The sequence below is a fragment of the Salvelinus fontinalis genome, chromosome 15 (assembly GCF_029448725.1).
Source record: "Salvelinus fontinalis isolate EN_2023a chromosome 15, ASM2944872v1, whole genome shotgun sequence".
Classification (NCBI taxonomy): domain Eukaryota; kingdom Metazoa; phylum Chordata; class Actinopteri; order Salmoniformes; family Salmonidae; genus Salvelinus; species Salvelinus fontinalis.
The window spans coordinates 6,974,003-6,998,460 of NC_074679.1; the positions used below are offsets into that span (position 1 = coordinate 6,974,003).

Sequence of the window (24,458 nt, forward strand, 5' to 3'; positions counted from 1 at the left end):
GAGACAAGATGGAAAAATGCTGAATAACAAGAAAACAGGAACTGAGGAATGTGTAGCAACCGACAACTCAGCTCAATCTTCACAACAACATTTTCGGACATCTGAATCCTGAGTGCTGTGGGGCTGGGACCAGCCTGGGCACCACCGATAGGCTAGCAAGTTTAAACCACGCTGAGCCTCTACTACAGGCCAACTCTGAAGTTGGAACTACCTCTGTACCAGTATAAAAGAAGATGTCTGTACTATTCAAGTCAGTTCTCTGCTTTACCCTGCGTGGTGATACAGTGAACCCGTATATACGAAAATTGCATTTACCATTTATCGCTTGTGTTAAATAAAAATACTTAAAGTATATTCGGTGACTCTGAATCACATTTTATCCTGATAACAGATTTGATTGACGCAACCCTTTACAAGATACAGACGAACAATGAACTATGGGTTAGTTATAAAACATCTCTGGCTCTATGGCTAACCCACAGTAGTTAGCTCGCTTTGTAACTCAACCAAGAAGCTGCATAGCAATATCTTCCTGTGTCTATAGCAGATATGCCACTACAACATATATGTCACTAGTACCATGACGTTGGGATAATCGCAGTAGCTAACGCTACTTACAATTCAGTGGTTCAGGAGAAAGTACAGTAAATGTATGTAGGTCATCAATTTTGTCCAGTTCCAAATGTGTGACGCCGGTGCAGGAACCCATTGATCAACATCTTCGAAATAAAAGTTGTAATTATATATCAAGCTCTTTACTTTAGCGCACAGCGCTTGACAACTTTTATTTTGAAATCTGTCCGAACCAAAACAATTCCGACAAGCACCGTCGACGTTTTAAACAGACTTACATTGTCGTTTATGCATTTCTCTTTATGTCCTTCTCATTCGAAGTAACTGGATTTTCTCTTTGACATGACAACAATAGTATAACCTCTCTTATTACGGTAAATCAATTCACAGCGGAACTGAATAGATCAACTATTTGTTTGTTAGGGGATACATTTGCCCTGAACACTTCCCAGCCAACAAGCAGGCTGACGCAAGTGGCATGAGTTGATTTTACCGGTGTCATAGAATCTGAAAGGTGCGTGCATTTGAATTATTTTGAAACATTTGGAATATTTAAAAATCTAAAATATTTTGAGTATTTCCTTTGATGCACTCGTGTTTATTTAAAAATACATCCTATCACCCGAAAGCCACTGTCATGGCGTGGTAGAGTAGATCAGAACAACGTTATGGCAAACATATGGGCTAACCACCATGCTAAGCTAGCTTTAGCAGTGGAGAGAGTGGTTCTTGAATCACAACAACCTTCCTTTCTGTTCAGGTGGCTTCATGGACCAATGCAAAACTAGATATCTATTGCTGTTCTTTGTGGAAATGACTTCAAACCACCCTTGACAGCAATGTGTGTTTTGTTGATTTTAAATACCCCGTACATTAGGTAGCTAGTCATTTTAGTGGACAGACTACTGAACAAATTCCGGAGATTTTAGTTCTGAGTTAACCAAGATTAGCTAGCTACTTTCCCTAGCACAGGGAAATGAAAATCCTGGCCTTATCTTTACCATGCAAAATGTCATCTTATGACAAGATATACTAGATAGCTTGTTAACTAATGCAATGGCATGTATGCTACTTGACGTAAACTACTGTATATGAAATTGTGTCACACAATCTTGTATCTCTTAGGTTCTGACCAAGGTGAAGATGACAGACTGTCTGGGAGACGGGTCTGGGGATATGACCCCAATGGACCTATATGAGAAACTAACATCACAAGGAGACACAGTCCGAACTCTGAAAACAGAAAAGGCTGCAAAAGTGAGCTTTTAGATTTATTTATTCCATTTATTTTTGCAGGATAAAATTGAGATGCACCATCTCGTTTTCAAGTGTTCCCCCAAAAATACAATACTTAGTAACAAGAATAATATGGCATATACTAACGGTCAAATAATAACAATGAAATACAATTAAAACGGCATAAAAAAAGTTGTAAAACTAATAATAGGCCTAAAACTAACAAAGTACTGCTACAACTAATATAAAACTAAGTACCTATAACATATACATATTTACAAATATCTTCACATGGGGATGATTTCTATTAGTTAAAAACACAACCAGAGTGTTCTTATACTGTATCATGTCATAATACGTTGCTAAGTGTTGTGCAATACAGTCACGATACAACACTGGTCATATTGTCTACGTATAGTGAATTATTCCATGACCATGATAATGAGACACCGTGATGTTATTGTAATACCTTTTATCTTATATTGTTTTTGGATTGCAGGCTGATATTGATGCTGCTGTACAGTTGCTGCTGAAGCTAAAAGTGGACTACAAGCAGGTAACAGGTCAGGACTACAAGACTGGATGTCCACCCTCAGAATGCTCTGTTTCACAAGACAACGGGCCAGCTGCAGATGGGGAGGACATGGTCGACCCCTGGAACGTCTCCACCACCAACGCTAAAGGAGTGGACTACGACAAGCTGATAGGTCAGAGGCGAAAGCATAATGTTAGATCTCTGGGCAGAATCTGAATTTATACACAGCACACACTTCACTTGACAATTGTGTAAATCATGCATTGATGGAAGAATTGTCCGAGTTATGTATGAATCTTCAAGTTAGGAGTTGGGCCTCTGTGAAAATGAATGAGCCTTTATGTGAGATATGTCAAATATCTCACACGTTGCTGTAAACTTGCTTCAAACACATGGACGTTATCTAATGTCCAACTCTTTTTTTTATTTAGTCAGCATAATTAATGGTATGGGTAAATTGTGTACTGACGTTTCTTTTCAGTGAGGTTTGGCAGTAGCAAGATTGACCAAGAGCTGGTGGACAGAATAGAGAAAGTCTCGGGACAGAAGGCACACCGGTTTTTACGCCGAGGAATCTTCTTCTCTCACAGGTCAGTTATGCTAGTCAGTTATTTGAATGTACTCTAGAGGGTGGTCTGTCTGTCCATCTGCCTTTATGTCTATCTGTCTGGGATTAAGCATGAGCAATTGATACCACGTAGTAAACATCTAGTCTTAATCTGCTCTCATCTTGTCTTGGGGGCATTTTAGGATGTGTCATATGCTGTAACTCTGTTGTTTGCCTTTTTCCAGAGATATGCACCAGGTTCTGGACGCGTATGAGAAGAACAAGTCTTTCTACCTCTACACGGGCAGAGGACCCTCCTCAGAGGCTTTGCACATGGGCCACCTCATCCCTTTCATCTTCACAAAGTGAGTCTGTCAGTATACGTAGCGAGGGTTGGGATCAATTCCATTTCCCTTCCAGTCAATTCAGAAAGTTAACCATATTCAGAGTTTTTTCTGTGAAAAGCATAGAAGAGAATTGGACATCCAGTGTACTTCCTGAATTGACTGGAATTAAAATGGAATTGACCCCAACCCTGATTAGTATTACTGAGATGGAGGGACTTGACACTATTAAGAACCACCTAAGTTCTCCCTACACTATGGTACATTCCTGACCTTTTGTCCCAGACCGGGAAACACTCTAGACCCTACCTACTGTATAACAAACTGCCTGTAATAACAAATGCAGTACTTTATTACACAATGTCTATAATAACAGATACTGTATAAAACACTGCCTATAATAACAGATAATGTATAACACACTGCCAATAATAACAGATACTGTTTAACACACTGTCTATAATATACAGTATTTGTTATACAGTATTTGTTATACAGTATCTGTTATTATAGACAGTGTGTTATACAGTATTTGTTATACAGTATCTGTTATTATAGACAGTGTGTTATACAATATTTGTTATACAATATCTGCTATTATAGACAGTGTGTTATACAGTATCTGTTATTATACAGTGTGTTAACAGATATTGTATAACAAATACTGTATAACACACTGTCTAATAGCAGATACTGTATAACAAATATTGTAAAACACACTGTCTATAATAGCAAATACTGTATAACAAATACTGTATAACACACTGTCTATAATAACAAATACTGTAACACACTGTCTATAATAACAGATACTGTATAACACACTGTCTATATTAACATACTGTATAACACACTGCCTATAATAACAGATATTGTATAACACACGGTCTATAATAACAGATATTGTATAACACACTGTCTATATTAACATACTGTATAACACACTGCATATAATAACAGATATTGTATAACACACTGCCTATAATAACAGATATTGTATAACACACTGTCTATATTAACATACTGTATAACACACTGCCTATAATAACAGATACTGTATAACACACTGCCTATAATAACAGATATTGTATAACACACTGTCTATATTAACATACTGTATAACACACTGTCTATATTAACATACTGTATAACACACTGCCTATAATAACAGATACTGTATAACACTCTATAATAACAGATACTGTATAACACACTGCCTATAATAACAGATACTGTATAACAGACTGCCTATAATAACAGATACTGTATAACACACTGCCTATAATAACAGATAACCTAAACCCCAGCGTTTCAAGTCAGGTTTACGTTAGAATGACTTGGTGATTTAAGGTCGATCGAATGGCAGTGGATTCAGATCAGAGTTGAGAGTAAAGGGTTTTTTCTCCACCTGTTCCCAGATGGCTGCAGGACACGTTTGACATCCCGCTGGTGATCCAGCTGACGGATGATGAGAAGTACCTGTGGAAGGACCTGTCCCTGGAGGACTGTCACCGCTACGCCGTAGAGAACGCCAAGGACATCATCGCCTGCGGCTTCGACATCAACAAGACCTTCATCTTCTCTGATCTGGACTACATGGGGTACTTAACTAAACCACAGACCCCTTTCTCACTATGTTTCTGGGCACTTATCCAGGAAGCATCTCAGAGTAGGAGTGCTGATCAAGGATCAGATCCCCTCTGGTCATCTAATGCTATTCGTTATGATCTAAAAGGCTGATCCTAGATTGACTGATGCTTTGTGAAAATGGGCCATGGGCCTCAGAGGTGCAGGGACTGTACTGTCTGTTTTAGTACTATTAAATATTAGTTGTTTCAGAATTCCCTCATCATGCTCTTTTCTGCATTTATACATCATGGGAGTACTAAAGAATAGTTATTTAAAAAATATATATTTTAATACCATATCTGTTCACTGATCTCCCAGAAGGTGGTGCTATAGTGCAGTAACTTTTAAATAATATTTAGATATTAGGCTACATTGCTCTCAACCTTTCTCTCTCATGAGCCTTCTGTCATCATCATTCTTCACCATCATTATTTTCTGTGTGGGGTATGCTCAACAGCCTGATGAGACTGGGAGATACTAAAGGCTGATGGTTATCATTCAATAGAAGTAGCTCACGGTGACAAATACTTTACCTACTTAAAGTGCATCTGATTCCTACTAGTCGTATTGATTTTTATATATAAATTCAGCAAAAAAAGGAAACGTCCTCTCACTGTCAACTATGTTTATTTTAAGCAAACTTAACATGTGTAAATATTTGTATGAACATAACAAGATTCAACAACTGAGACATAAACTGAACAAGTTCCACAGTCATGTGACTGACAGAAATGTAATAATGTGTCCCTGAACAAAGGGGGGGGGGGGTGCAAAATCAAAAGTAACAGCCAGTAACAGCCAGCCTGCATTAAGTACTGCATCTCCTCCTCATAAACTGCACCAGATTTGCCAGTTCTTGCTGTGAGATGTTACCCCACTCTTCCACCAAGGCACTTGCAAGTTCCCGGACATTTGTGGGGGGAATGGCCCTAGCCCTCACCCTCCGATCCAACAGGTCCCAGACGTGCTCAATGGGATTGAGATCCGGGATCTTCGCTGGCCATGGCAGAACACTGACATTCCTGTCTTGCAGGAAATCACACACAGAATAAGCCGTTTGGCTGGTGGCATTGTCATGCTGGAGGGTCATGTCAGGATGAGCCTGTAGGAAGGGTACCACATGAGGGAGGAGGATGTCTTCCCTGTAACGCACAGCATTAAGGTCAACTGTGACCTTAATTGCCTACCGTCTGTAAGCTGTTAGTGTCTTAATGACCGTTCCACAGGTGCATGTTCATTAATTGTTTATCATTCATTGAACAAGCATGGGAAACAGTGTTTAAACCCATTACAATGAATATCTGTGAAGTTATTTTGATTTTTATGAATTATCTTTGAAAGACAGGGTCCTGAAAAAGGGACATTTCTTTTTTTGCTGAGTTTATATATATATATTTACCCTTTATTTAACTAGGCAAGTCAGTTAAGAACACATTCTAATTCATAATGAGGTTGGCATGTCAGCTATGTTTCCTTTTTTGCAGATTGTTCTTAACCCTGATTGTTTTGTCTCTACAGGGCGTCCCCAGACTTCTACAGGAATGTGGTGAAAGTACAGAAGCATGTGACTTTCAACCAGGTCAAAGGCATCTTTGGATTTGGCGACAGTGACTGCATCGGTAAGAGAGACGACTTGTAGGAATTGAGTCAACACCTGTTGAGGAATTATACAAATGCCGGGATTTCACTTTCATTATGAATAAGCACTTTCTGGGTAGCATAGTGTTGCTACAATGTGATCAGGGTCATATTCACTAGAAACCTCAAGGGGGAAAAAACTAACTCAAACAAGGAGAGACTAACTGTCCAATAAGAAACGCTAATTTTCTGATGCAAAATGTTGTTTTACTATGGTGTGCACTAATGAATACAGCCCAGGTGAATGCTTTTTAAAAGCTAAGTATTCCCCCCTCTCTCACCCATCCCAGGAAAGATCGCCTTCCCTGCCATCCAGGCCGCTCCGTCGTTCAGTAGCTCTTTCCCTCAGATCTTCAAGGGCAGAAAAGATGTCCAGTGTCTCATTCCCTGTGCCATAGACCAGGTCAGTCAAGCATCACGGCACAACCAGGACATACTGTCTGCTAACCTCTAACAACCAGGACATACTGTCTGCTAACCTCTAACAACCAGGACTTACTGTCTGCTAACCTCTAACAACCACGACTTACTGTCTGCTAACCTCTAACAACCAGGACTTACTGTATGCTAACCTCTAACAACCAGGACACACTGTCTGCTAACCTGTAACAACCAGGACTTACTGTCTGCTAACCTCTAACAACCAGGACACACTGTCTGCTAACCTGTAACAACCAGGACTTACTGTCTGCTAACCTCTAACAACCAGGACACACTGTCTGCTAACCTGTAACAACCAGAACACACTGTCTGCTAACCTGTAACAACCAGGGGACACTGTCTGCTAACCTCTAACAACCAGGACACACTGTCTGCTAACCTCTAACAACCAGGACACACTGTCTGCTAACCTCTAACAACCAGGACACACTGTCTGCTAACCTCTAACAACCAGGACACACTGTCTGCTAACCTGTAACAACCAGGACTTACTGTCTGCTAACCTGTAACAACCAGGACACACTGTCTGCTAACCTCTAACAACCAGGACACACTGTCTGCTAACCTGTAACAACCAGGACACACTGTCTGCTAACCTGTAACAACCAGGACACACTGTCTGCTAACCTGTAACAACCAGGACTTACTGTCTGCTAACCTGTAACAACCAGGACTTACTGTCTGCTAACCTGTAACAACCAGGACTTACTGTCTGCTAACCTGTAACAACCAGGACTTACTGTCTGCTAACCTGTAACAACCAGGGGACACTGTCTGCTAACCTGTAACAACCAGGGGACACTGTCTGCTAACCTGTAACAACCAGGGGACACTGTCTGCTAACCTGTAACAACCAGGGGACACTGTCTGCTAACCTCTAACAACCAGGGGACACTGTCTGCTAACCTGTAACAACCAGGACACACTGTCTGCTAACCTGTAACAACCAGGACTTACTGTCTGCTAACCTGTAACAACCAGGGGACACTGTCTGCTAACCTGTAACAACCAGGACACACTGTCTGCTAACCTCTAACAACCAGGACACACTGTCTGCTAACCTCTAACAACCAGAACACACTGTCTGCTAACCTCTAACAACCAGGGGACACTGTCTGCTAACCTGTAACAACCAGGACTTACTGTCTGCTAACCTGTAACAACCAGGGGACACTGTCTGCTAACCTGTAACAACCAGGGGACACTGTCTGCTAACCTGTAACAACCAGGGGACACTGTCTGCTAACCTCTAACAACCAGGACACACTGTCTGCTAACCTGTAACAACCAGGACATACTGTCTGCTAACCTGTAACAACCAGGGGACACTGTCTGCTAACCTCTAACAACCAGGACACACTGTCTGCTAACCTGTAACAACCAGAACACACTGTCTGCTAACCTCTAACAACCAGGACACACTGTCTGCTAACCTCTAACAACCAGGGGACACTGTCTGCTAACCTCTAACAACCAGGGGACACTGTCTGCTAACCTCTAACAACCAGGGGACACTGTCTGCTAACCTCTAACAACCAGGGGACACTGTCTGCTAACCTCTAACAACCAGGACACACTGTCTGCTAACCTCTAACAACCAGGACACACTGTCTGCTAACCTCTAACAACCAGGACACACTGTCTGCTAACCTGTAACAACCAGGATTACTGTCTGCTAACCTGTAACAACCAGGATACACTGTCTGCTAACCTGTAACAACCAGGACACACTGTCTGCTAACCTGTAACAACCAGGACACACTGTCTGCTAACCTGTAACAACCAGGACACACTGTCTGCTAACCTGTAACAACCAGGACACACTGTCTGCTAACCTGTAACAACCAGGGGACACTGTCTGCTAACCTCTAACAACCAGGACACACTGTCTGCTAACCTCTAACAACCAGGACACACTGTCTGCTAACCTCTAACAACCAGGACACACTGTCTGCTAACCTGTAACAACCAGGATTACTGTCTGCTAACCTGTAACAACCAGGACACACTGTCTGCTAACCTGTAACAACCAGGACACACTGTCTGCTAACCTGTAACAACCAGGACACACTGTCTGCTAACCTGTAACAACCAGGACTTACTGTCTGCTAACCTGTAACAACCAGGACTTACTGTCTGCTAACCTGTAACAACCAGGGGACACTGTCTGCTAACCTGTAACAACCAGGGGACACTGTCTGCTAACCTGTAACAACCAGGGGACACTGTCTGCTAACCTGTAACAACCAGGGGACACTGTCTGCTAACCTCTAACAACCAGGGGACACTGTCTGCTAACCTGTAACAACCAGGACACACTGTCTGCTAACCTGTAACAACCAGGACTTACTGTCTGCTAACCTGTAACAACCAGGGGACACTGTCTGCTAACCTGTAACAACCAGGACACACTGTCTGCTAACCTCTAACAACCAGGACACACTGTCTGCTAACCTCTAACAACCAGAACACACTGTCTGCTAACCTCTAACAACCAGGGGACACTGTCTGCTAACCTGTAACAACCAGGACTTACTGTCTGCTAACCTGTAACAACCAGGGGACACTGTCTGCTAACCTGTAACAACCAGGGGACACTGTCTGCTAACCTGTAACAACCAGGGGACACTGTCTGCTAACCTCTAACAACCAGGACACACTGTCTGCTAACCTCTAACAACCAGGACACACTGTCTGCTAACCTGTAACAACCAGGACATACTGTCTGCTAACCTGTAACAACCAGGGGACACTGTCTGCTAACCTCTAACAACCAGGACACAATGTCTGCTAACCTGTAACAACCAGAACACACTGTCTGCTAACCTCTAACAACCAGGACACACTGTCTGCTAACCTCTAACAACCAGGGGACACTGTCTGCTAACCTCTAACAACCAGGGGACACTGTCTGCTAACCTCTAACAACCAGGGGACACTGTCTGCTAACCTCTAACAACCAGGGGACACTGTCTGCTAACCTCTAACAACCAGGACACACTGTCTGCTAACCTCTAACAACCAGGACACACTGTCTGCTAACCTGTAACAACCAGGATTACTGTCTGCTAACCTGTAACAACCAGGATACACTGTCTGCTAACCTGTAACAACCAGGACACACTGTCTGCTAACCTGTAACAACCAGGACACACTGTCTGCTAACCTGTAACAACCAGGACACACTGTCTGCTAACCTGTAACAACCAGGACACACTGTCTGCTAACCTGTAACAACCAGGGGACACTGTCTGCTAAAGATTTAACAGTTCATTTTAGAAATTGGATGCTTTGACTGATCATCTACACTGCTCTGACTTGTGGCAACTGATTAACCTCAACCCCTCTTTCTACAGAGTATGCTTGTGACTTTATTTTAATTTAGCCAGAATAAAATCCTGCAAGGTTAAAATCAGAAGGATCTGAGTAGCAGGGTCTGACAGCATGTCACTGAGAGAGTAAAGAACTGTAAAGTTGAGTCTGATATGTTTAAGTTGACTGGGACTCAATGTAGCGTTTACATCTAGAGCACTATAACGGTTGTGAAGATATATCCATCCTCTGCCCCTTTAAGGACCCTTACTTCCGGATGACCCGGGATGTGGCCCCCAGGATCGGCTACCCCAAGCCTGCCCTGCTGCACTCTACCTTCTTTCCAGCGCTGCAAGGGGCCCAGACCAAGATGTCCGCCAGCGACGCCAACTCCTCCATCTTCCTCACAGACACGCCCAAGCAGATCAAAAATAAGGTGCTTAAAGCTTCCTAATACCCTGTTGCCCACTCCAACTATACTGGCTCGGGTATTTTATTTTTACCTCGTCCTTTCTATCAATAGTGAATGCTTAACCAGACTGCCACAGTACAGCCCAGCTTAGTAGTGTGAAAGAGGTCACTTGACAATGTAAAACAGGGCTTTATAGCTAAATACAGTAGATTTACTTTATTAGTTCCACATGGCAGTCAAATACAGTCACCTGAAATGGAAATCATATTACATTTGATCGATTGATAAGAGAATGGTTTACAGGAAACAAGAGAAAAGTTGTCATTTTTTACTGTCCTCACCTAGGTGAACAAGCACGCCTTCTCCGGGGGAAAAGACACGGTAGAGGAGCACAGGAAATATGGCGGCAACCCCAATGTGGACGTGTCCTTTATGTACCTGACCTTCTTCCTGGAGGACGACGAGCAGCTGGAGAAAATCCGACAGGTGAGGGGGAGTGTGCTGCCGTACAAATGCCAGAGAACCCAATGCACTTGGACTGGAACATTAGAGAGACATGGATCAACATTTTTACAGTATTGCTGTCAAGGTTTAGGATCTGGTGTTATTTTGACAGCCACACTGTCCTACATTTTGAATTGTGTATATTTATTATTTTACCTAGCCCTACATTTGAATTGGTGTTTTTAACCCACACAACCATACTATGAATGACTACCCTCAAAGTTGAAAAATAACCTGATCTTTATAGGAAATAAGCAAACTAAGTTTTCTATTTGGTATCAAAACTATTGGACGCAGCGGGACATTTGACTGTCCCAGACAAAATTCATGTCTGTTTTCTGCAAATCTCTCCAAATGAACACTATGATGCTTTGTGTGTGTCAAAGTCTTATCCGAATGATTAACTGTCTAGATTTCCTGAAAACAAAGCTAGATTTTTAACCTGGTCCCTCTCCCATCTATTCTATTGATGTCATGCCATGTTTGGCCTGGCAAAGAGGAGTGGCTAAAGCACAAACAGACTGGACCACCAGGCTAATGATTTCCAGGAAATAAAGGCCATTCTATGCTGTATTGTGTCATAAGTATCATAATCCCACTCATTGCTGTATTGTATCTCTGTCTCCAGGACTACGCCAGTGGAGCCCTGCTAACCGGTGAGCTGAAGAAGCGTCTGATAGAGACCCTGCAGCCAATGATCTCATCCCATCAGGAGAGACGCAAGCAGGTCACAGAAGAGACCGTCAAGCAGTTCATGACCCCGAGACCTCTAAATTTCAGTTTCTAGCCCGTGCGTAGCCAGTTTTATTCATGTGCTCAGTCCTGACACAATGTTAGAGGTCAAACCTCAGCAAGGCACAACGTTGTGGAACGTTCGGATATAAATATGTTTTGTAGAATAGATATGCCTCTGACATGTAGAATAAAGGAATCGTGTCTAGTCTATTCATGACATTTCTATCTGCAACGTTCCACAACCTCCTACTGGATGTGGCCCAGGTCAAATGTGCCATACTAGAAACATGAAACTTAAATGTGTCACCTACATATCCCCATGCTGAACAGTTCATGTCTAATGATTAACCAACTATGATATGGCTTCACACAAACTCACTAAGCATTGACAAAGGAAGTTTTATTTTGGTTTGTGCTAACAGCAATACCATTGGATGAATAAAATAATGTCTGTCTTGTGAATTTTTATTCAGTCATTAAATAATATATATATATATTTAATTTTTTCACTTTACACTGCTGAAATGTTTGTGCGTGTTAAAACTCCCTTATACGTGTCACTCACACCAAAATCACATGCGCTACTTGTTTGTTTTGTCTCAAACACCAAATCACAAGTACAGGGTCATCAGTACATGTGGTATACAGAGAATGACTCAGTATTTTGAGAACTGGGAGTTTAGACAATACCATTGAAAATACTGTCCCAAGTCAAGGACAAATAATTGATACTGCTTGGATCCAGTAACAAAGCAAAGTTGTATATTTACATTTTCTGAGCAAAGTTGATAAATTCCTAGCCTCAGCTCCCAGGCTTTGCTCACTTTTATACCGAAGGTGAGGTGAAAGCCTGTGGCAGAAGTTAATCAATTCCTAAATACTGATGACCGACCCCCAGTATACTGCAGTTTGCTTGATGGTGGCCCTATTTCAAAGACGCTCGTTTCCGAGCTGAGACAGGAGCGATATGAACAGTGGGATAATTATTTGGGTAATGATCGACAAGTAACTTTCATTAATACAGTATTCAGAAAAACTTCATATTTTCTAAGCCACATTGTCCGTCAGCTTCAGTTCTAGCCATTGAAATCAAGTGATCCTGCTGTGTAAAATACACCCCTGTTATGTTCTAAGGTCAGTGAGGGAATGTTGTGTAAAAAGTAGGTAAGTCAAAATAATGAAGTAAGTTTCTGTAGTACTATTCCTGAAAGGTGTGACAACTATTAGGCCCTATTGCTAAACAATCTGAGAACTACCATTAAACTGTTTTAGCTCAGTATTCATTTTCAATTCACATTTTCCCTTGAAATACTATGCAGGAATATTTAAAATAAATATTACTGAGGAATTGGAGTTTCCCCTTAATAGTGCAGTATGGCACTATTTAAAAATCACATAGCAGCAACTGAGGCAATGGTGAATAGTGATACAACATAAACACAACGGATTGAGTGTTATTCTAGTCATGGAAAATGGCACAAGAAACATAATTAAAATAGAATCCTATCACCCAAGTCGTCAAAGTTAAGGTTGGATTCATTAGTGCACATCATGTCCAAATTTGTTCTCAGACCAGTAGTTCCTCCCTATTTCAGTCCATTCGGCACCTAATGAACAACCCAAGCCTTTAAATTCAAGTTTTCGGTCGGAGGAGGCGCACAACCACCTCGTACATGGCGAACACGGACATGTTGACAGGGAAGGCCCGTATGCAATTGAGGCCCAGGCCTTTGAAGAGAACGCCCGGCCCCTCAGTGCGTATGCTCTGTGCGATGCAGTGGAAGAAACCTGTGTATCTCCTCTTGCCCATACCATCCACCTGCAAACGGGATTTGATCACGTCCATGGGTGTCCCTATGCACCAGCCACACATCCCTGACAGTCCACCAGCAAGCAGAACCACGTTCCACTCTGGGGGGGAAAGAGACACCAAATAATCAACACTAAATGATCCTGAATCATGACCAATAGCCAAAGCAACCACGTACACTTAAGAGGACAGAAGCATACGAGATATAGAAGCATACGCTTTGGAAGATCCTTATAGAGTGATGCTGTGTGTTAACCTGGCTGGGTGTTCCCAGGTGCTGTGTGTTTACCTGGCTGGGTGTTCCCAGGTGCTGTGTGTTGACCTGGCTGGGTGTTTACCTGGCTGGGTGTTCCCAGGTGCTGTGTGTTTACCTGGCTGGGTGTTCCCAGGTGCTGTGTGTTTACCTGGCTGGGTGTTCCCAGGTGCTGTGTGTTTACCTGGCTGGGTGTTCCCAGGTGCTGTGTGTTTACCTGGCTGGGTGTTCAAAGGTGCTGTGTGTTGACCTGGCTGGGTGTTCCCAGGTGCTGTGTGTTGACCTGGCTGGGTGTTCAAAGGTGCTGTGTGTTTACCTGGCTGGGTGTTCCCAGGTGCTGTGTGTTGACCTGGCTGGGTGTTCCCAGGTGCTGTGTGTTGACCTGGCTGGGTGTTCCCAGGTGCTGTGTGTTGACCTGGCTGGGTGTTCCCAGGTGCTGTGTGTTGACCTGGCTGGGTGTTCCCAGGTGCTGTGTGTTTACCTGGCTGGGTGTTCCCAGGTGCTGTGTGTTTACCTGGCTGGGTGTTCCCAGGTGCTGTGTGTTGACCTGGCTGGGTGTTCCCAGGTGCTGTGTGTTTACCTGGCTGGGTGTTCCCAGGTGCTGTGTGTTTACCTGGCTGGGTGTTCAAAGGTGCTGTGTGTTGACCTGGCTGGGTGTTCAAAGGTGCTGTGTGTTTACCTGGCTGGGTGTTCAAAGGTGCTGTGTGTTTACCTGGCTGGGTGTTCCCAGGTGCTGTGTGTTTACCTGGCTGGGTGTTCAAAGGTGCTGTGTGTTTACCTGGCTGGGTGTTCAAAGGTGCTGTGTGTTTACCCGGCTGGGTGTTCCCAGGTGCTGTGTGTTTACCCGGCTGGGTGTTCCCAGGTGCTGTGTGTTTACCCGGCTGGGTGTTCCCAGGTGCTGTGTGTTTACCCGGCTGGGTGTTCCCAGGTGCTGTGTGTTTACCCGGCTGGGTGTTCCCAGGTGCTGTGTGTTTACCCGGCTGGGTGTTCCCAGGTGATATGTGTTTACCTGGCTGGGTGTTCCCAGGTGCTGTGTGTTTACCTGGCTGGGTGTTCCCAGGTGCTGTGTGTTTACCTGGCTGGGTGTTCCCAGGTGCTGTGTGTTTACCTGGCTGGGTGTTCCCAGGTGCTGTGTGTTTACCTGGCTGGGTGTTCCCAGGTGCTGTGTGTTTACCTGGCTGGGTGTTCCCAGGTGCTGTGTGTTTACCTGGCTGGGTGTTCCCAGGTGATGTGTGTTTACCTGGCTGGGTGTTCAAAGGTGCTATGTGTTTACCTGGCTGGGTGTTCCCAGGTGCTGTGTGTTGACCTGGCTGGGTGTTCAAAGGTGCTGTGTGTTTACCCGGCTGGGTGTTCCCAGGTACTATATTTTTACCTGGCTGGGTCTTTCCAGGTGGGGATAACTGCTCACAGATAACGTGGTAAATAGTGAAGTAGGTGGCAAAGGAGGGGCCGTCTCGCAGGGCGAGGGCACCAGCTCCCTTGTACAGTCCGAGGAAGCCCTCTTCACGAGCGATGGTCAGCAGACAGTGCATTGGGCCGCGATACTTGGGTTGCTGAGCATCCAAGCCTTGGTGTACCATCTGGCACTGCATCCGTACTTTTACTATGTCAGCAGGTGCCATCACAGATACCTTAAAGAGGACAAGAGAAAGAGTACTCAAAGGTGTTCTGGTATGATGTCATCAGGGTCATGTTTCGGCCCATTTGCTTCCTAGTGAATATGATCCAGTTTTGCTTCGGGGAACTTTAATTTTTTTAGTTCCCCTAATTAAATTGACTGAAACTTACCAATATTGGCCATGCCAAGCACCATGTCATGTAACGTTGTAACAGTATAGACGAATATACTAGTTATAAGTAGACTACCTGGGCAACACCTCCTGACAACCCGGACAAGAAGAAGTCCACTTTGGCTGGCAGAAAATCCAAACCTGTGGAGGTGGATCGTAGTTGATGTAAACACTGCAGGACATTCCTGTAGACGCCAAACACTACAGAGGAGCTGATGGACACAGTGGTGACTGGCATGGACATGCCCCTGTAGAATCCATTCGCCTGTGGAGAGACACAGCTTTCAGCCACAAGTCCAAACTACAGCGCTTCATATGGGGGTTTTAACATGTCACTTAGACACTCACCCCTTCTGTCTTCCATGTAGTATGAATACATTGCCAAACTCCTGTGAATCTCCTTTGTGTCTGTATTCTCACCTGCAAAAGGGTAATTGAGTCATAAGTTATTGAGTTTGATAATTGCACATTGTTAAACATTAGTGAAATAAGCACAGACAACTAATGAAGCTTGGTCACATAAAAATATATGTAACGTACCTTCACTGTGTCCAAAGGATACCCCACAGCCACTCCAAAGGCTCCTGTAGGAACAAGTCATATTCATCACATTGTACATTATGTAACTAACTCACTGAAAATGTTTCAACCTATTTCACGTTGTAAGCTAAACAGACCCTGCTGGCCTATAGCCTCGCTTGCCTGTGTAGGTGCATGTTGCCAAATTTCCCAGCAATACAACTATAAGTTAAATGATTTAGATGTTTGTTTTTTAAACAGACAAAAACACAATACAGTAACGTTATTTAGCTCACCTCCAACGGAACCAGCAACGAAATCCGCAAAATGCATATTTTCCTCTTTGGGGGGGTCAACTCAATTCATTTAGATGTCTGCCTGCTAAGCTAGTTAGCTAAGCTATGATGTTTTTCTAGATAACACAAGTCACGACCTTCAATTTTGACCTAAATATAATTTAATATTATTCTCCTCGTCTAGTCACTCAGGTGAATTAGGTATACGTCGCATCAGAAAATGTTTACTAAAGCTTTCTGCATAGAGATCTAACGTGACCATAGACGACCTACACAGCTATGGTAGCTAGCTGCTGTCAAACATCAAAATGCTACACCGGCATTGTGTCACATTGAATTATGACTCGTTGTGCAACAAAAAGTCTGAGCCAAGTTCTGGGAATGAGTAAACATCACTGAGCTGTAACAGGCATATTGAGTTAATTGGAAAATATAAATATAGTATATTATTTAAACATAAAGAATAATTGTTTATGAATTAGAGATTGTTTGTAGATTCATTTTTTATTTTATTTTTACCTTCATTTTCACAGGTCTCTTTTCAGGGATTCTGGATAAACGAGACAATTCTTGTCTGTCAAACTTGAGCTTACAAATTACATTTAGGGGAATTTTATGACTGAAAAGATTCGTTTTTGGAATTTTCTAAATACTTTCAATATGATTCATTTCCATGTCGAGTCTATGTCTGGAACTGCCCTTGTCAGGAGCAAAGGATCCCAATTTCAAACTCTCCAAAAAAGTGTTTCCCAAAAAAATGTCAATGATGGATATTAACTAAAAAGGGATCTCATGTAGTTTTTTTGCAATAGCCCTCTGTGACTTTAAATAATATTTATCTGAGAACTGTGATTCCTAATGTGTCGAGGCACATATCTGGTAAATGGTAACAAAAAAATGTGTGCAGCATTAAAGTTAGCCAAGAACACAGGGGCCTCCATAATTCTTGAATGGAAGAATTTTGAAACGACCAAGACTCTTCCTAGAGCTGGCCACCGGCCAAACTGAGCAATTGGGGGAGAAAGGCCTTGGTCAGGGAGGTGATCAAGAACCCGAAGGTCACTCTGACAGAGCTCTAGAGTTTCTCTGTGGAGATGGGAGAACCTTCCAGAATGACAACCATCTCTACAGCTCTCCACCAATCAGGCCTTAATGATAGAGTGGGCAGATAGAAGCCACTCCTCAGTAAAAAGCACATGACAGCACATTTGGAGTTTGCCAAAAGGCACCTAAAGACTCTCAGACCATGAGAAACAAGATTCTCTGGTCTGATGAAACCAAGATTCAACTCTTTGGCCTGAATGCCAAGCGTCACGTCTGGAGGAAACCTGGCAACATCCCTACCGTGAAGCATGATGGTGGCAGCATCATGCTGTGGGGATGTTTTTCAGTGGCAGGGACTGGGAGACTGGTCATGATTGAGGTAAAAATGAACGGAGCAAAATACAGAGAGATCATTGATGAAACTTGCTCCTGAGCACTCAGGACCTCAGACTAGGGGCGACGGTTCACCTTCCAACAGGACAACAACACTAAGCACACAGCCAAGACAACGCAGGAGTGGCTTCGGGACAAGCCTTTGAATGTCCTTGAGTGGCCCAGCCTGAGCCCGGACTTGAACCCAATCGAACATCTCCAGAGACCTGAAAATAGCTGCACAACAACACTCCCCATCCAACCTGACAGCGCTTGAGAGGATCTGCAGAGGAAAATGGGAGAAACTCCCCAAATACAGGTGTGCCAAGCTTGTAGCATCATACCCAAAAAGACTCAAGGCTGCAAAAAAGTGCTTCAACAAAGTACTGAGTAAAGGGTCTAAAAACTTAAGTATATGTGATATTTCAGGTCTTTTTTCTATAAATTAGCAACAAAAAAAAACAACAAAAAAAATTTTTTTGCTTTGTCATTATGGGTTATTGTGTGTAGATTGATGAGGAAGAAAGGTTTTTAATCAATTTGAGAATAATGAAAAAGTCAAAGGGTCTGACTACTTTCCGAAGGCACTGTACACAGTACCAGTCAAAGGTTTGGACACAGCCACTCATTCAAGTTTTTTATTTTATTTTATTTTGTACTATTTTCTGCATTGTAGAATAATAGTGAAGACATACAACTATGAAATAACACATATGGAATCATGTAGTAACCAAAAAAGTGTTAAACAAATCAAGATATATTTTATATTTGAGATACTTCAAAGTAGCCCATCGTTGTCTTGATGACAGCTTTGCACACTTGCCAATTTTGTTCTGTCTTTCTGGTGGATCAAAATGAAATTCTCAACCAACTTTCTATGGCTTGTTTAAAAAAAAAAAATGTTTTGGAGATGATTTCATTTTCAAATAACCTAAAGTGAGAGGTTGTAATCTGAATACAGGGAAAAGGGCAATTCTTGAACATGGGGTGCTAGAGAACCAGTTCGGATTTAAGTATAACTTTTGTATGACTGAAGCCTTCATACCCGAATTCATATTGATTAAATAAAATAAAATAAAATGTCATTTGTCACATGCACCGAATACAACAGGTGTAGGCCTTACAGTGAAATGCTTACTTACAAGCCCCTAACCAACAATGCAGCTTTAAGAAAATACCAACAACAAAAAAAGTAAGAGATAAAAGTAAAAAATAATTAAAGAGCAGCAGTAAAATAACAATACCGAGGCTATGTACAGTGGGTACCGGTACAGAGTCAATGTGTGGGGGCACCGGTGTCGAGGTAATTGAGGTAACACATACATGTAGGTGGAGTTATTAAAGTGACTATGCACAGATAATAACAGAGAGTAGCAGCAGTGTAGAAGAGGGGGGTGAGGGGGCAATGCAAATAGTCTGCGTAGCCATTTGATTAGATGTTCAGGAGTCTTATGGTTTGGGAGTAGAAGCTGTTTAGAAGCCTCTTGGACCTAAACTTGGCGCTCCGGTACTGCCATGTGATAGCAGAGAGAACAGTCTATGACTAGGGTGGCTGGAGTCTTTGACAATTTTTAGGGCCTTCCTCTGACACCGCCTGAAATAGAGGTCCTGGATGGCAAGAAGATGAACTTGGGCCGTACCCATGACCTTCTGTAGTGCCTTGCGGTCGGAGGCCGAGCAGTTGCCATACCAGGTGGTGATGCAACCCGTAAGGATGCTCTTGATCGTGTAGCTGTAATACCTTTTGAGGATCTGAGGACCCATGCCAAATATTTCAGTCTCCTGAGGGGGAATAGGTTTTGTTGTGCCCTCTTCACGACAGTCTTGGTGTGCTTGGACAATGATAGTTTGTTGGTGATGTGGACACCAAGGAACTTGAAGCTCTCAACCTGCTCCACTACAGCCCCGCCGATGAGAATGGGGACGTGCTCGGTCCTCCTTTTTCTGTAGTCCATAATCAACTCCTTTGTCTTGATCACACTGAGGGAGAGGAAGTTGTCCTTGCACCACACGGTCAGGTCTCTGACCTCCTCCCTATAGGCTGTCTCATCGTTGTTGGTAATCAGGCCTACCACTGTTGTGTCATCGGCAAACTTAATGGTGTTGGAGTCGTGCTTGGCCGTGCAGTCACGAGAGAACAAGGAGTACAAGAGGGGACTAAGCATGTACCCCTGAAGGGCCCCTGTGTTGAGGATCAGCGTGGCGGATGTGTTGTTACCTACCCTTACCACCTGGGGGCAGCCCGTCCGGAAGTCCAGGATCCAGTTGCAGAGGGAGGTGTTTAGTCCCAGGGTCCTTAGCTTAGTGATGAGCTTTGAGGGCACTATGGTGTTGAACGCTGAGCTGTAGTCAATGAATAGTATTCTCACATAGGTGTTCCTTTTGTCTAGGTGTGAAAGGGCGATGTCGAGTGCAATAGAGATTTCATCATCTGTGGATCTGTTGGGGCGATATGCAAATTGGAGTGGGTCTAGGGTTTCTCTGATAATGGTGTGTATGTGAGCCATGACCAGCCTTTCAAAGCAGTGGCTTCTTCCTTGCTGAGCGGCCTTTCAGGTTATGTCAATATAGGTCTCGTTTTACTGTGGATATACATCTTTTTGTTCCTGTTTCCTCCAGCGTCTTCACAAGATCCTTTCCTGTTGTTCTGGGATTGATTTGCACTTTTCGCACCAAAGTACGTTCATCTCTAGGAGACAGAACACGTCTCCTTCCTGAGCAGTATGACGGCTTTGTGGTCCCATGGTGTTTATACTTGCGTACTATTGTTTGTACAGATGAACGTGGTACCGTCAGGCGTTTAGAAATTGCTCCCAAGGATGATCCAGACTTGTGGAGGTCTACAAATGTTTTTTTCCGAGGTCTTGGCTGATTTCTTTTGTTTTCACCATGATGTCAAGCAAAGAGGCACTGAGTTTGAAGGTAGGCCTTGAAATACATGTAAACTTGCGACTTCAGCTGTATCTCTGAATCCACAATATGGCAGACGTCATAACACATACACTTTCTCTAAAACAAGATATGGTCAATAAAATCTATGGCTGCACTGAAATCTAGCAGTGTAGCTCCCACAATCATCTTATTATTAATTTCTTTCAACCAATCATCAGTCATTTGTTTCAGTGCAGTAAATGTTGAATGCCCTTCTCTATAAGCATGCTGAAAGTCTGTTGTTAATTTGTTTACAGAGGAGCATTGTATTTTGTCAAAAACAATTTGTCCAACTGTTTGCTAAGAGCTGGCAGCAAGCTGATAGGTCTGCTGTTAGAGCCAGTAAAGGCTGCTTTACCCCTCTTGGGTAGAGGATTGAATTTGGCTTGAGGCCTGAGGACAAAGACCTTCCTCTCAGCTCAGATTAAAGATATGAATGTCAGGAGTGTCTATAGAGTCAGCTTCCATCCTCAGTAGCTTTCCATCTAAGTTGACAACGCTAGGAAGTTTGTCATTATTGATCGATAACAATAATTCTTCCACCTCTCCCACACTAACATTACAAAATATTTCAAGAACAACTGGTGCTGTGAGTTTAGGCTAGCAGGATTCAAGGATGCTATGAGTTAGGATATCAGGACCTGCTTAGACAAAGCAATTGTTACAGTAGACCAAACGATTGCAATACTGTATATTGGATAATAAATGTACGCAGTATTGTCATTATAATAAGTATCAAATGAAATTGTATTTGTCACCTGCTTCATAAACAACAGGTGTAGACTAACAGTGAAATGATGATTTACGGGCCCTTCCCAACAATGCAGAGAAAGAATAGAAAAAGAATAACACGAGGAATAAATACACAATGAGTATAACTTGGCTATATACACAGGGTACCGGAATCGACGTGCAGGGGTACAAAGTAATTGAGGTAGATATGTACATATAGGTAGAGGTAAAGTGACTAGACAACAGGACAGATAATAAGCAGTAGCAGCAGCGTATGTGATGAGTCAAAAGAGTTCAATGCAAATTGTCCTGGTAGCTCTTTGGTCAAATGTTTAGCAGTCTTAATATGGTTTGGGTGGTAAAAGCTGTTCAGGGTCCTGTTGGTTCCAGACGTGGTACATGGGTACCGCTTGCTGTGCGGTAGCAGAATGAACAGTCTATGCCTTGGGGGTGGCTGCAGAGCCTTGCTGTCGGGTGCCAAGCAGTTGCCATACTAAGCGGTGATGCAGCCAGTCAAGATCCTCTCAATGGTGCAGCTGTAGAACTTTTTGAGGATCTGAGGGGTCATGCCAAATCTGTTCAGCTTCCTGAGGAGGAAGAGGCTTTGTAATGCCTTCTTCATGGCTGTGTTGGTGTCTGTGGACCATGTTAATTAATTCCTTAGTGATGTGGACACTGAGGAACGAAGCTCTCGACAAGCTCCACTGCAGCCCCATCATTATGGATCAGGGCGTGCTCGGACTTCCTGTAGTCCACAATCAGCTCCATTGTCTTGTTGACATTGAGGGAGAAGTTGTTGTCCAGGCACCACACTGCCAGGTCACTGACCTCCTCCCTGTAGGCTGTCTCATCATTGTCGGTGATCGGGCCTACCACCATCGTGTCATCAGCAAACTTAATGATGTGTTGGAGTCATGCGCTACCACGCATTCGTGAGTGAACATGGAGTACACCCCTGAGGGGCCCCCGTGTTGAGGGCCAGCGTGGCGGATATGTTGTTGCCTACCCTAACTACCTGGGGGCTACCCGTCAGGAAGTCCTGAGCTTACTGGTGAGCTTGGAGGGCACTATGGTGTTGAACGCTGAGCTGTAGTCAATGAACAGCATTCTCACATAGGTGTTACTCTTGTCCACATGGGAGAGGGCAGTGTGGATTGCAAGAGAGCTTGCGTCATCTGTGGATCTGTTGGGGAGATATGTAAATTTGAGTGGGTCCAGGGTGTCTGAGATGATGGTGTTGATGTGAGCCATGACCAGCCTTTCAAAGCATTTCATGGCTACAGATCTGATTGTTATGGGGCGAAAGTCATTTAGACAGGTTACCTTGGCGTTTTTGGGTACAGGAACTATAGTGGTCTGCTTGAAACATGTTGGTATTACAGACTCAGTCAGAGAGAGGTTGAAAATGTCAGTGAAGAAACTTGCCAGGCGGTCAGTGCATGCTCTGCGTATGCGTCCTGATAATTCGTCTGGCCCCGTGGACTTGTGATATGTGTGAATCCAATCAGTTTTCATACATTGATTCAAAACATGCATACACACATACACGATAATATACACACATTAAATGTTTTTGTTGAAATTACATGGAAACAACATTGATTCAACCAGGTTTTTCCCAGTGGGTCTCTCTCTCACTCTCTTAATTAAATTAAATTCAAACAGCTTTATTGGCATGGGAAACATATATTTACATTGCCAAAGCAATTGAAATAGATAATAAACAAAAGTGAAATAAACTATATAATATAAAATACATTATCTCTCTCTCGCTCTCTCTCTGTCTACCCCCTCTCTCTCTCTTTCTCTCTCTCTCTCTCTCTCTCTCTCTCTCTCTCTCTCTCTCTCTCTCTCTCTCTCTCTCTCTCTCTCTCTCTCTCTCTCTCTCTCTCTCTCTCTCTCTCTCTCTCTCTCTCTGTCTAGCCCCCTCTTTCTCTTCTTCTCTCTCTCTCTCTCTCTCTCTCTCTCTCTCTCTCTCTCTCTCTCTCTCTCTCTCTCTCTCTCTCTCTCTCTCTCTCTCTCTCTCTCTCTCTCTCTCTCTCTCTCTCTCTCTCTCTGTCTCTCTGTCTACCCCCCTCTCTCTTCCTCTCTCAATTCAATTCAATTCAAGGGGCTTTATTGGCATGGGAAACATGTGTTAACATTGCCAAAGCAAGTGACGTAGACAATACACAAAAGTGAAACAAACAATACAAATTAACAGTAAACATTACACATACAGAAGTTTCAAAACAATAAAGAAATTACAAATGTGATATTATATATATACAGTGTTGTAAAATTGTACAGATGGTTAAAGCACACAAGTTAAAATAAATAAGCATAGATATGGGTTGTATTTACAATGGTGTTTGTTCTTCACTGGTTGCCCTTTTCTTGTGACAACAGGTCACAAATCTTGCTGCTGTGATGGTACACTCTCTCTGTCTACCCCCCCCCCCCCTCTCTCTGTGTCTCTCTGTCTATCCCCCCCTCTCTTCCTCTCTCTGAAGTGATAAAATTGGATACCAGTTATGCAAACATGGGCATGGCAAGCAGGAGAGGGTCAGGTATCAGTGACTCAAGAAGTCTTACTGTAGGTGTATAAGCCAAAAGGATTACACGTCTGGTGTAAACAAGCACTGTTGAAATGTCCCAATGCCTCAACATCCTAATGGATAAAATACACCAACAAATATTCACAGAAGTATAAAGAAACTATAGTATTAAACCTAAGAAATGTAAGTACCTTTGCTCACTTTCAAGAATACAGCTGAATATGCAAATATAAACTCGCTACAATGTATATATTTTTGCAGCTCAAAA

The 24,458-nt window shown here is 43.1% G+C and overlaps 2 protein-coding genes across 2 annotated transcripts; one reads left to right on the forward strand and one right to left on the reverse strand.

Annotated features, from left to right (window-relative positions):
- The first annotated feature begins 979 nt into the window (after positions 1–979).
- Positions 980–12,368, forward strand: LOC129811345 (tryptophan--tRNA ligase, cytoplasmic-like). Its single transcript, XM_055862570.1, has 11 exons — positions 980–1,087; positions 1,699–1,830; positions 2,309–2,516; positions 2,826–2,934; positions 3,137–3,256; positions 4,654–4,836; positions 6,383–6,483; positions 6,793–6,905; positions 10,518–10,691; positions 11,013–11,153; positions 11,800–12,368. Exons 2-11 carry the CDS (start codon positions 1,717–1,719, stop codon positions 11,956–11,958), a joined length of 1,422 nt encoding a protein of 473 aa, XP_055718545.1. The 5' UTR covers positions 980–1,087; positions 1,699–1,716; the 3' UTR covers positions 11,959–12,368.
- Positions 12,292–16,906, reverse strand: slc25a47b (solute carrier family 25 member 47b). The gene is made up of 6 exons (XM_055862571.1): positions 16,575–16,906; positions 16,300–16,343; positions 16,108–16,179; positions 15,836–16,024; positions 15,342–15,600; positions 12,292–13,817 (listed from the first exon to the last, which is right to left on the reverse strand). Exons 1-6 carry the CDS (start codon positions 16,609–16,611, stop codon positions 13,540–13,542), a joined length of 879 nt encoding a protein of 292 aa, XP_055718546.1. The 5' UTR covers positions 16,612–16,906; the 3' UTR covers positions 12,292–13,539.
- Between the last annotated feature and the right edge of the window lie 7,552 nt (positions 16,907–24,458).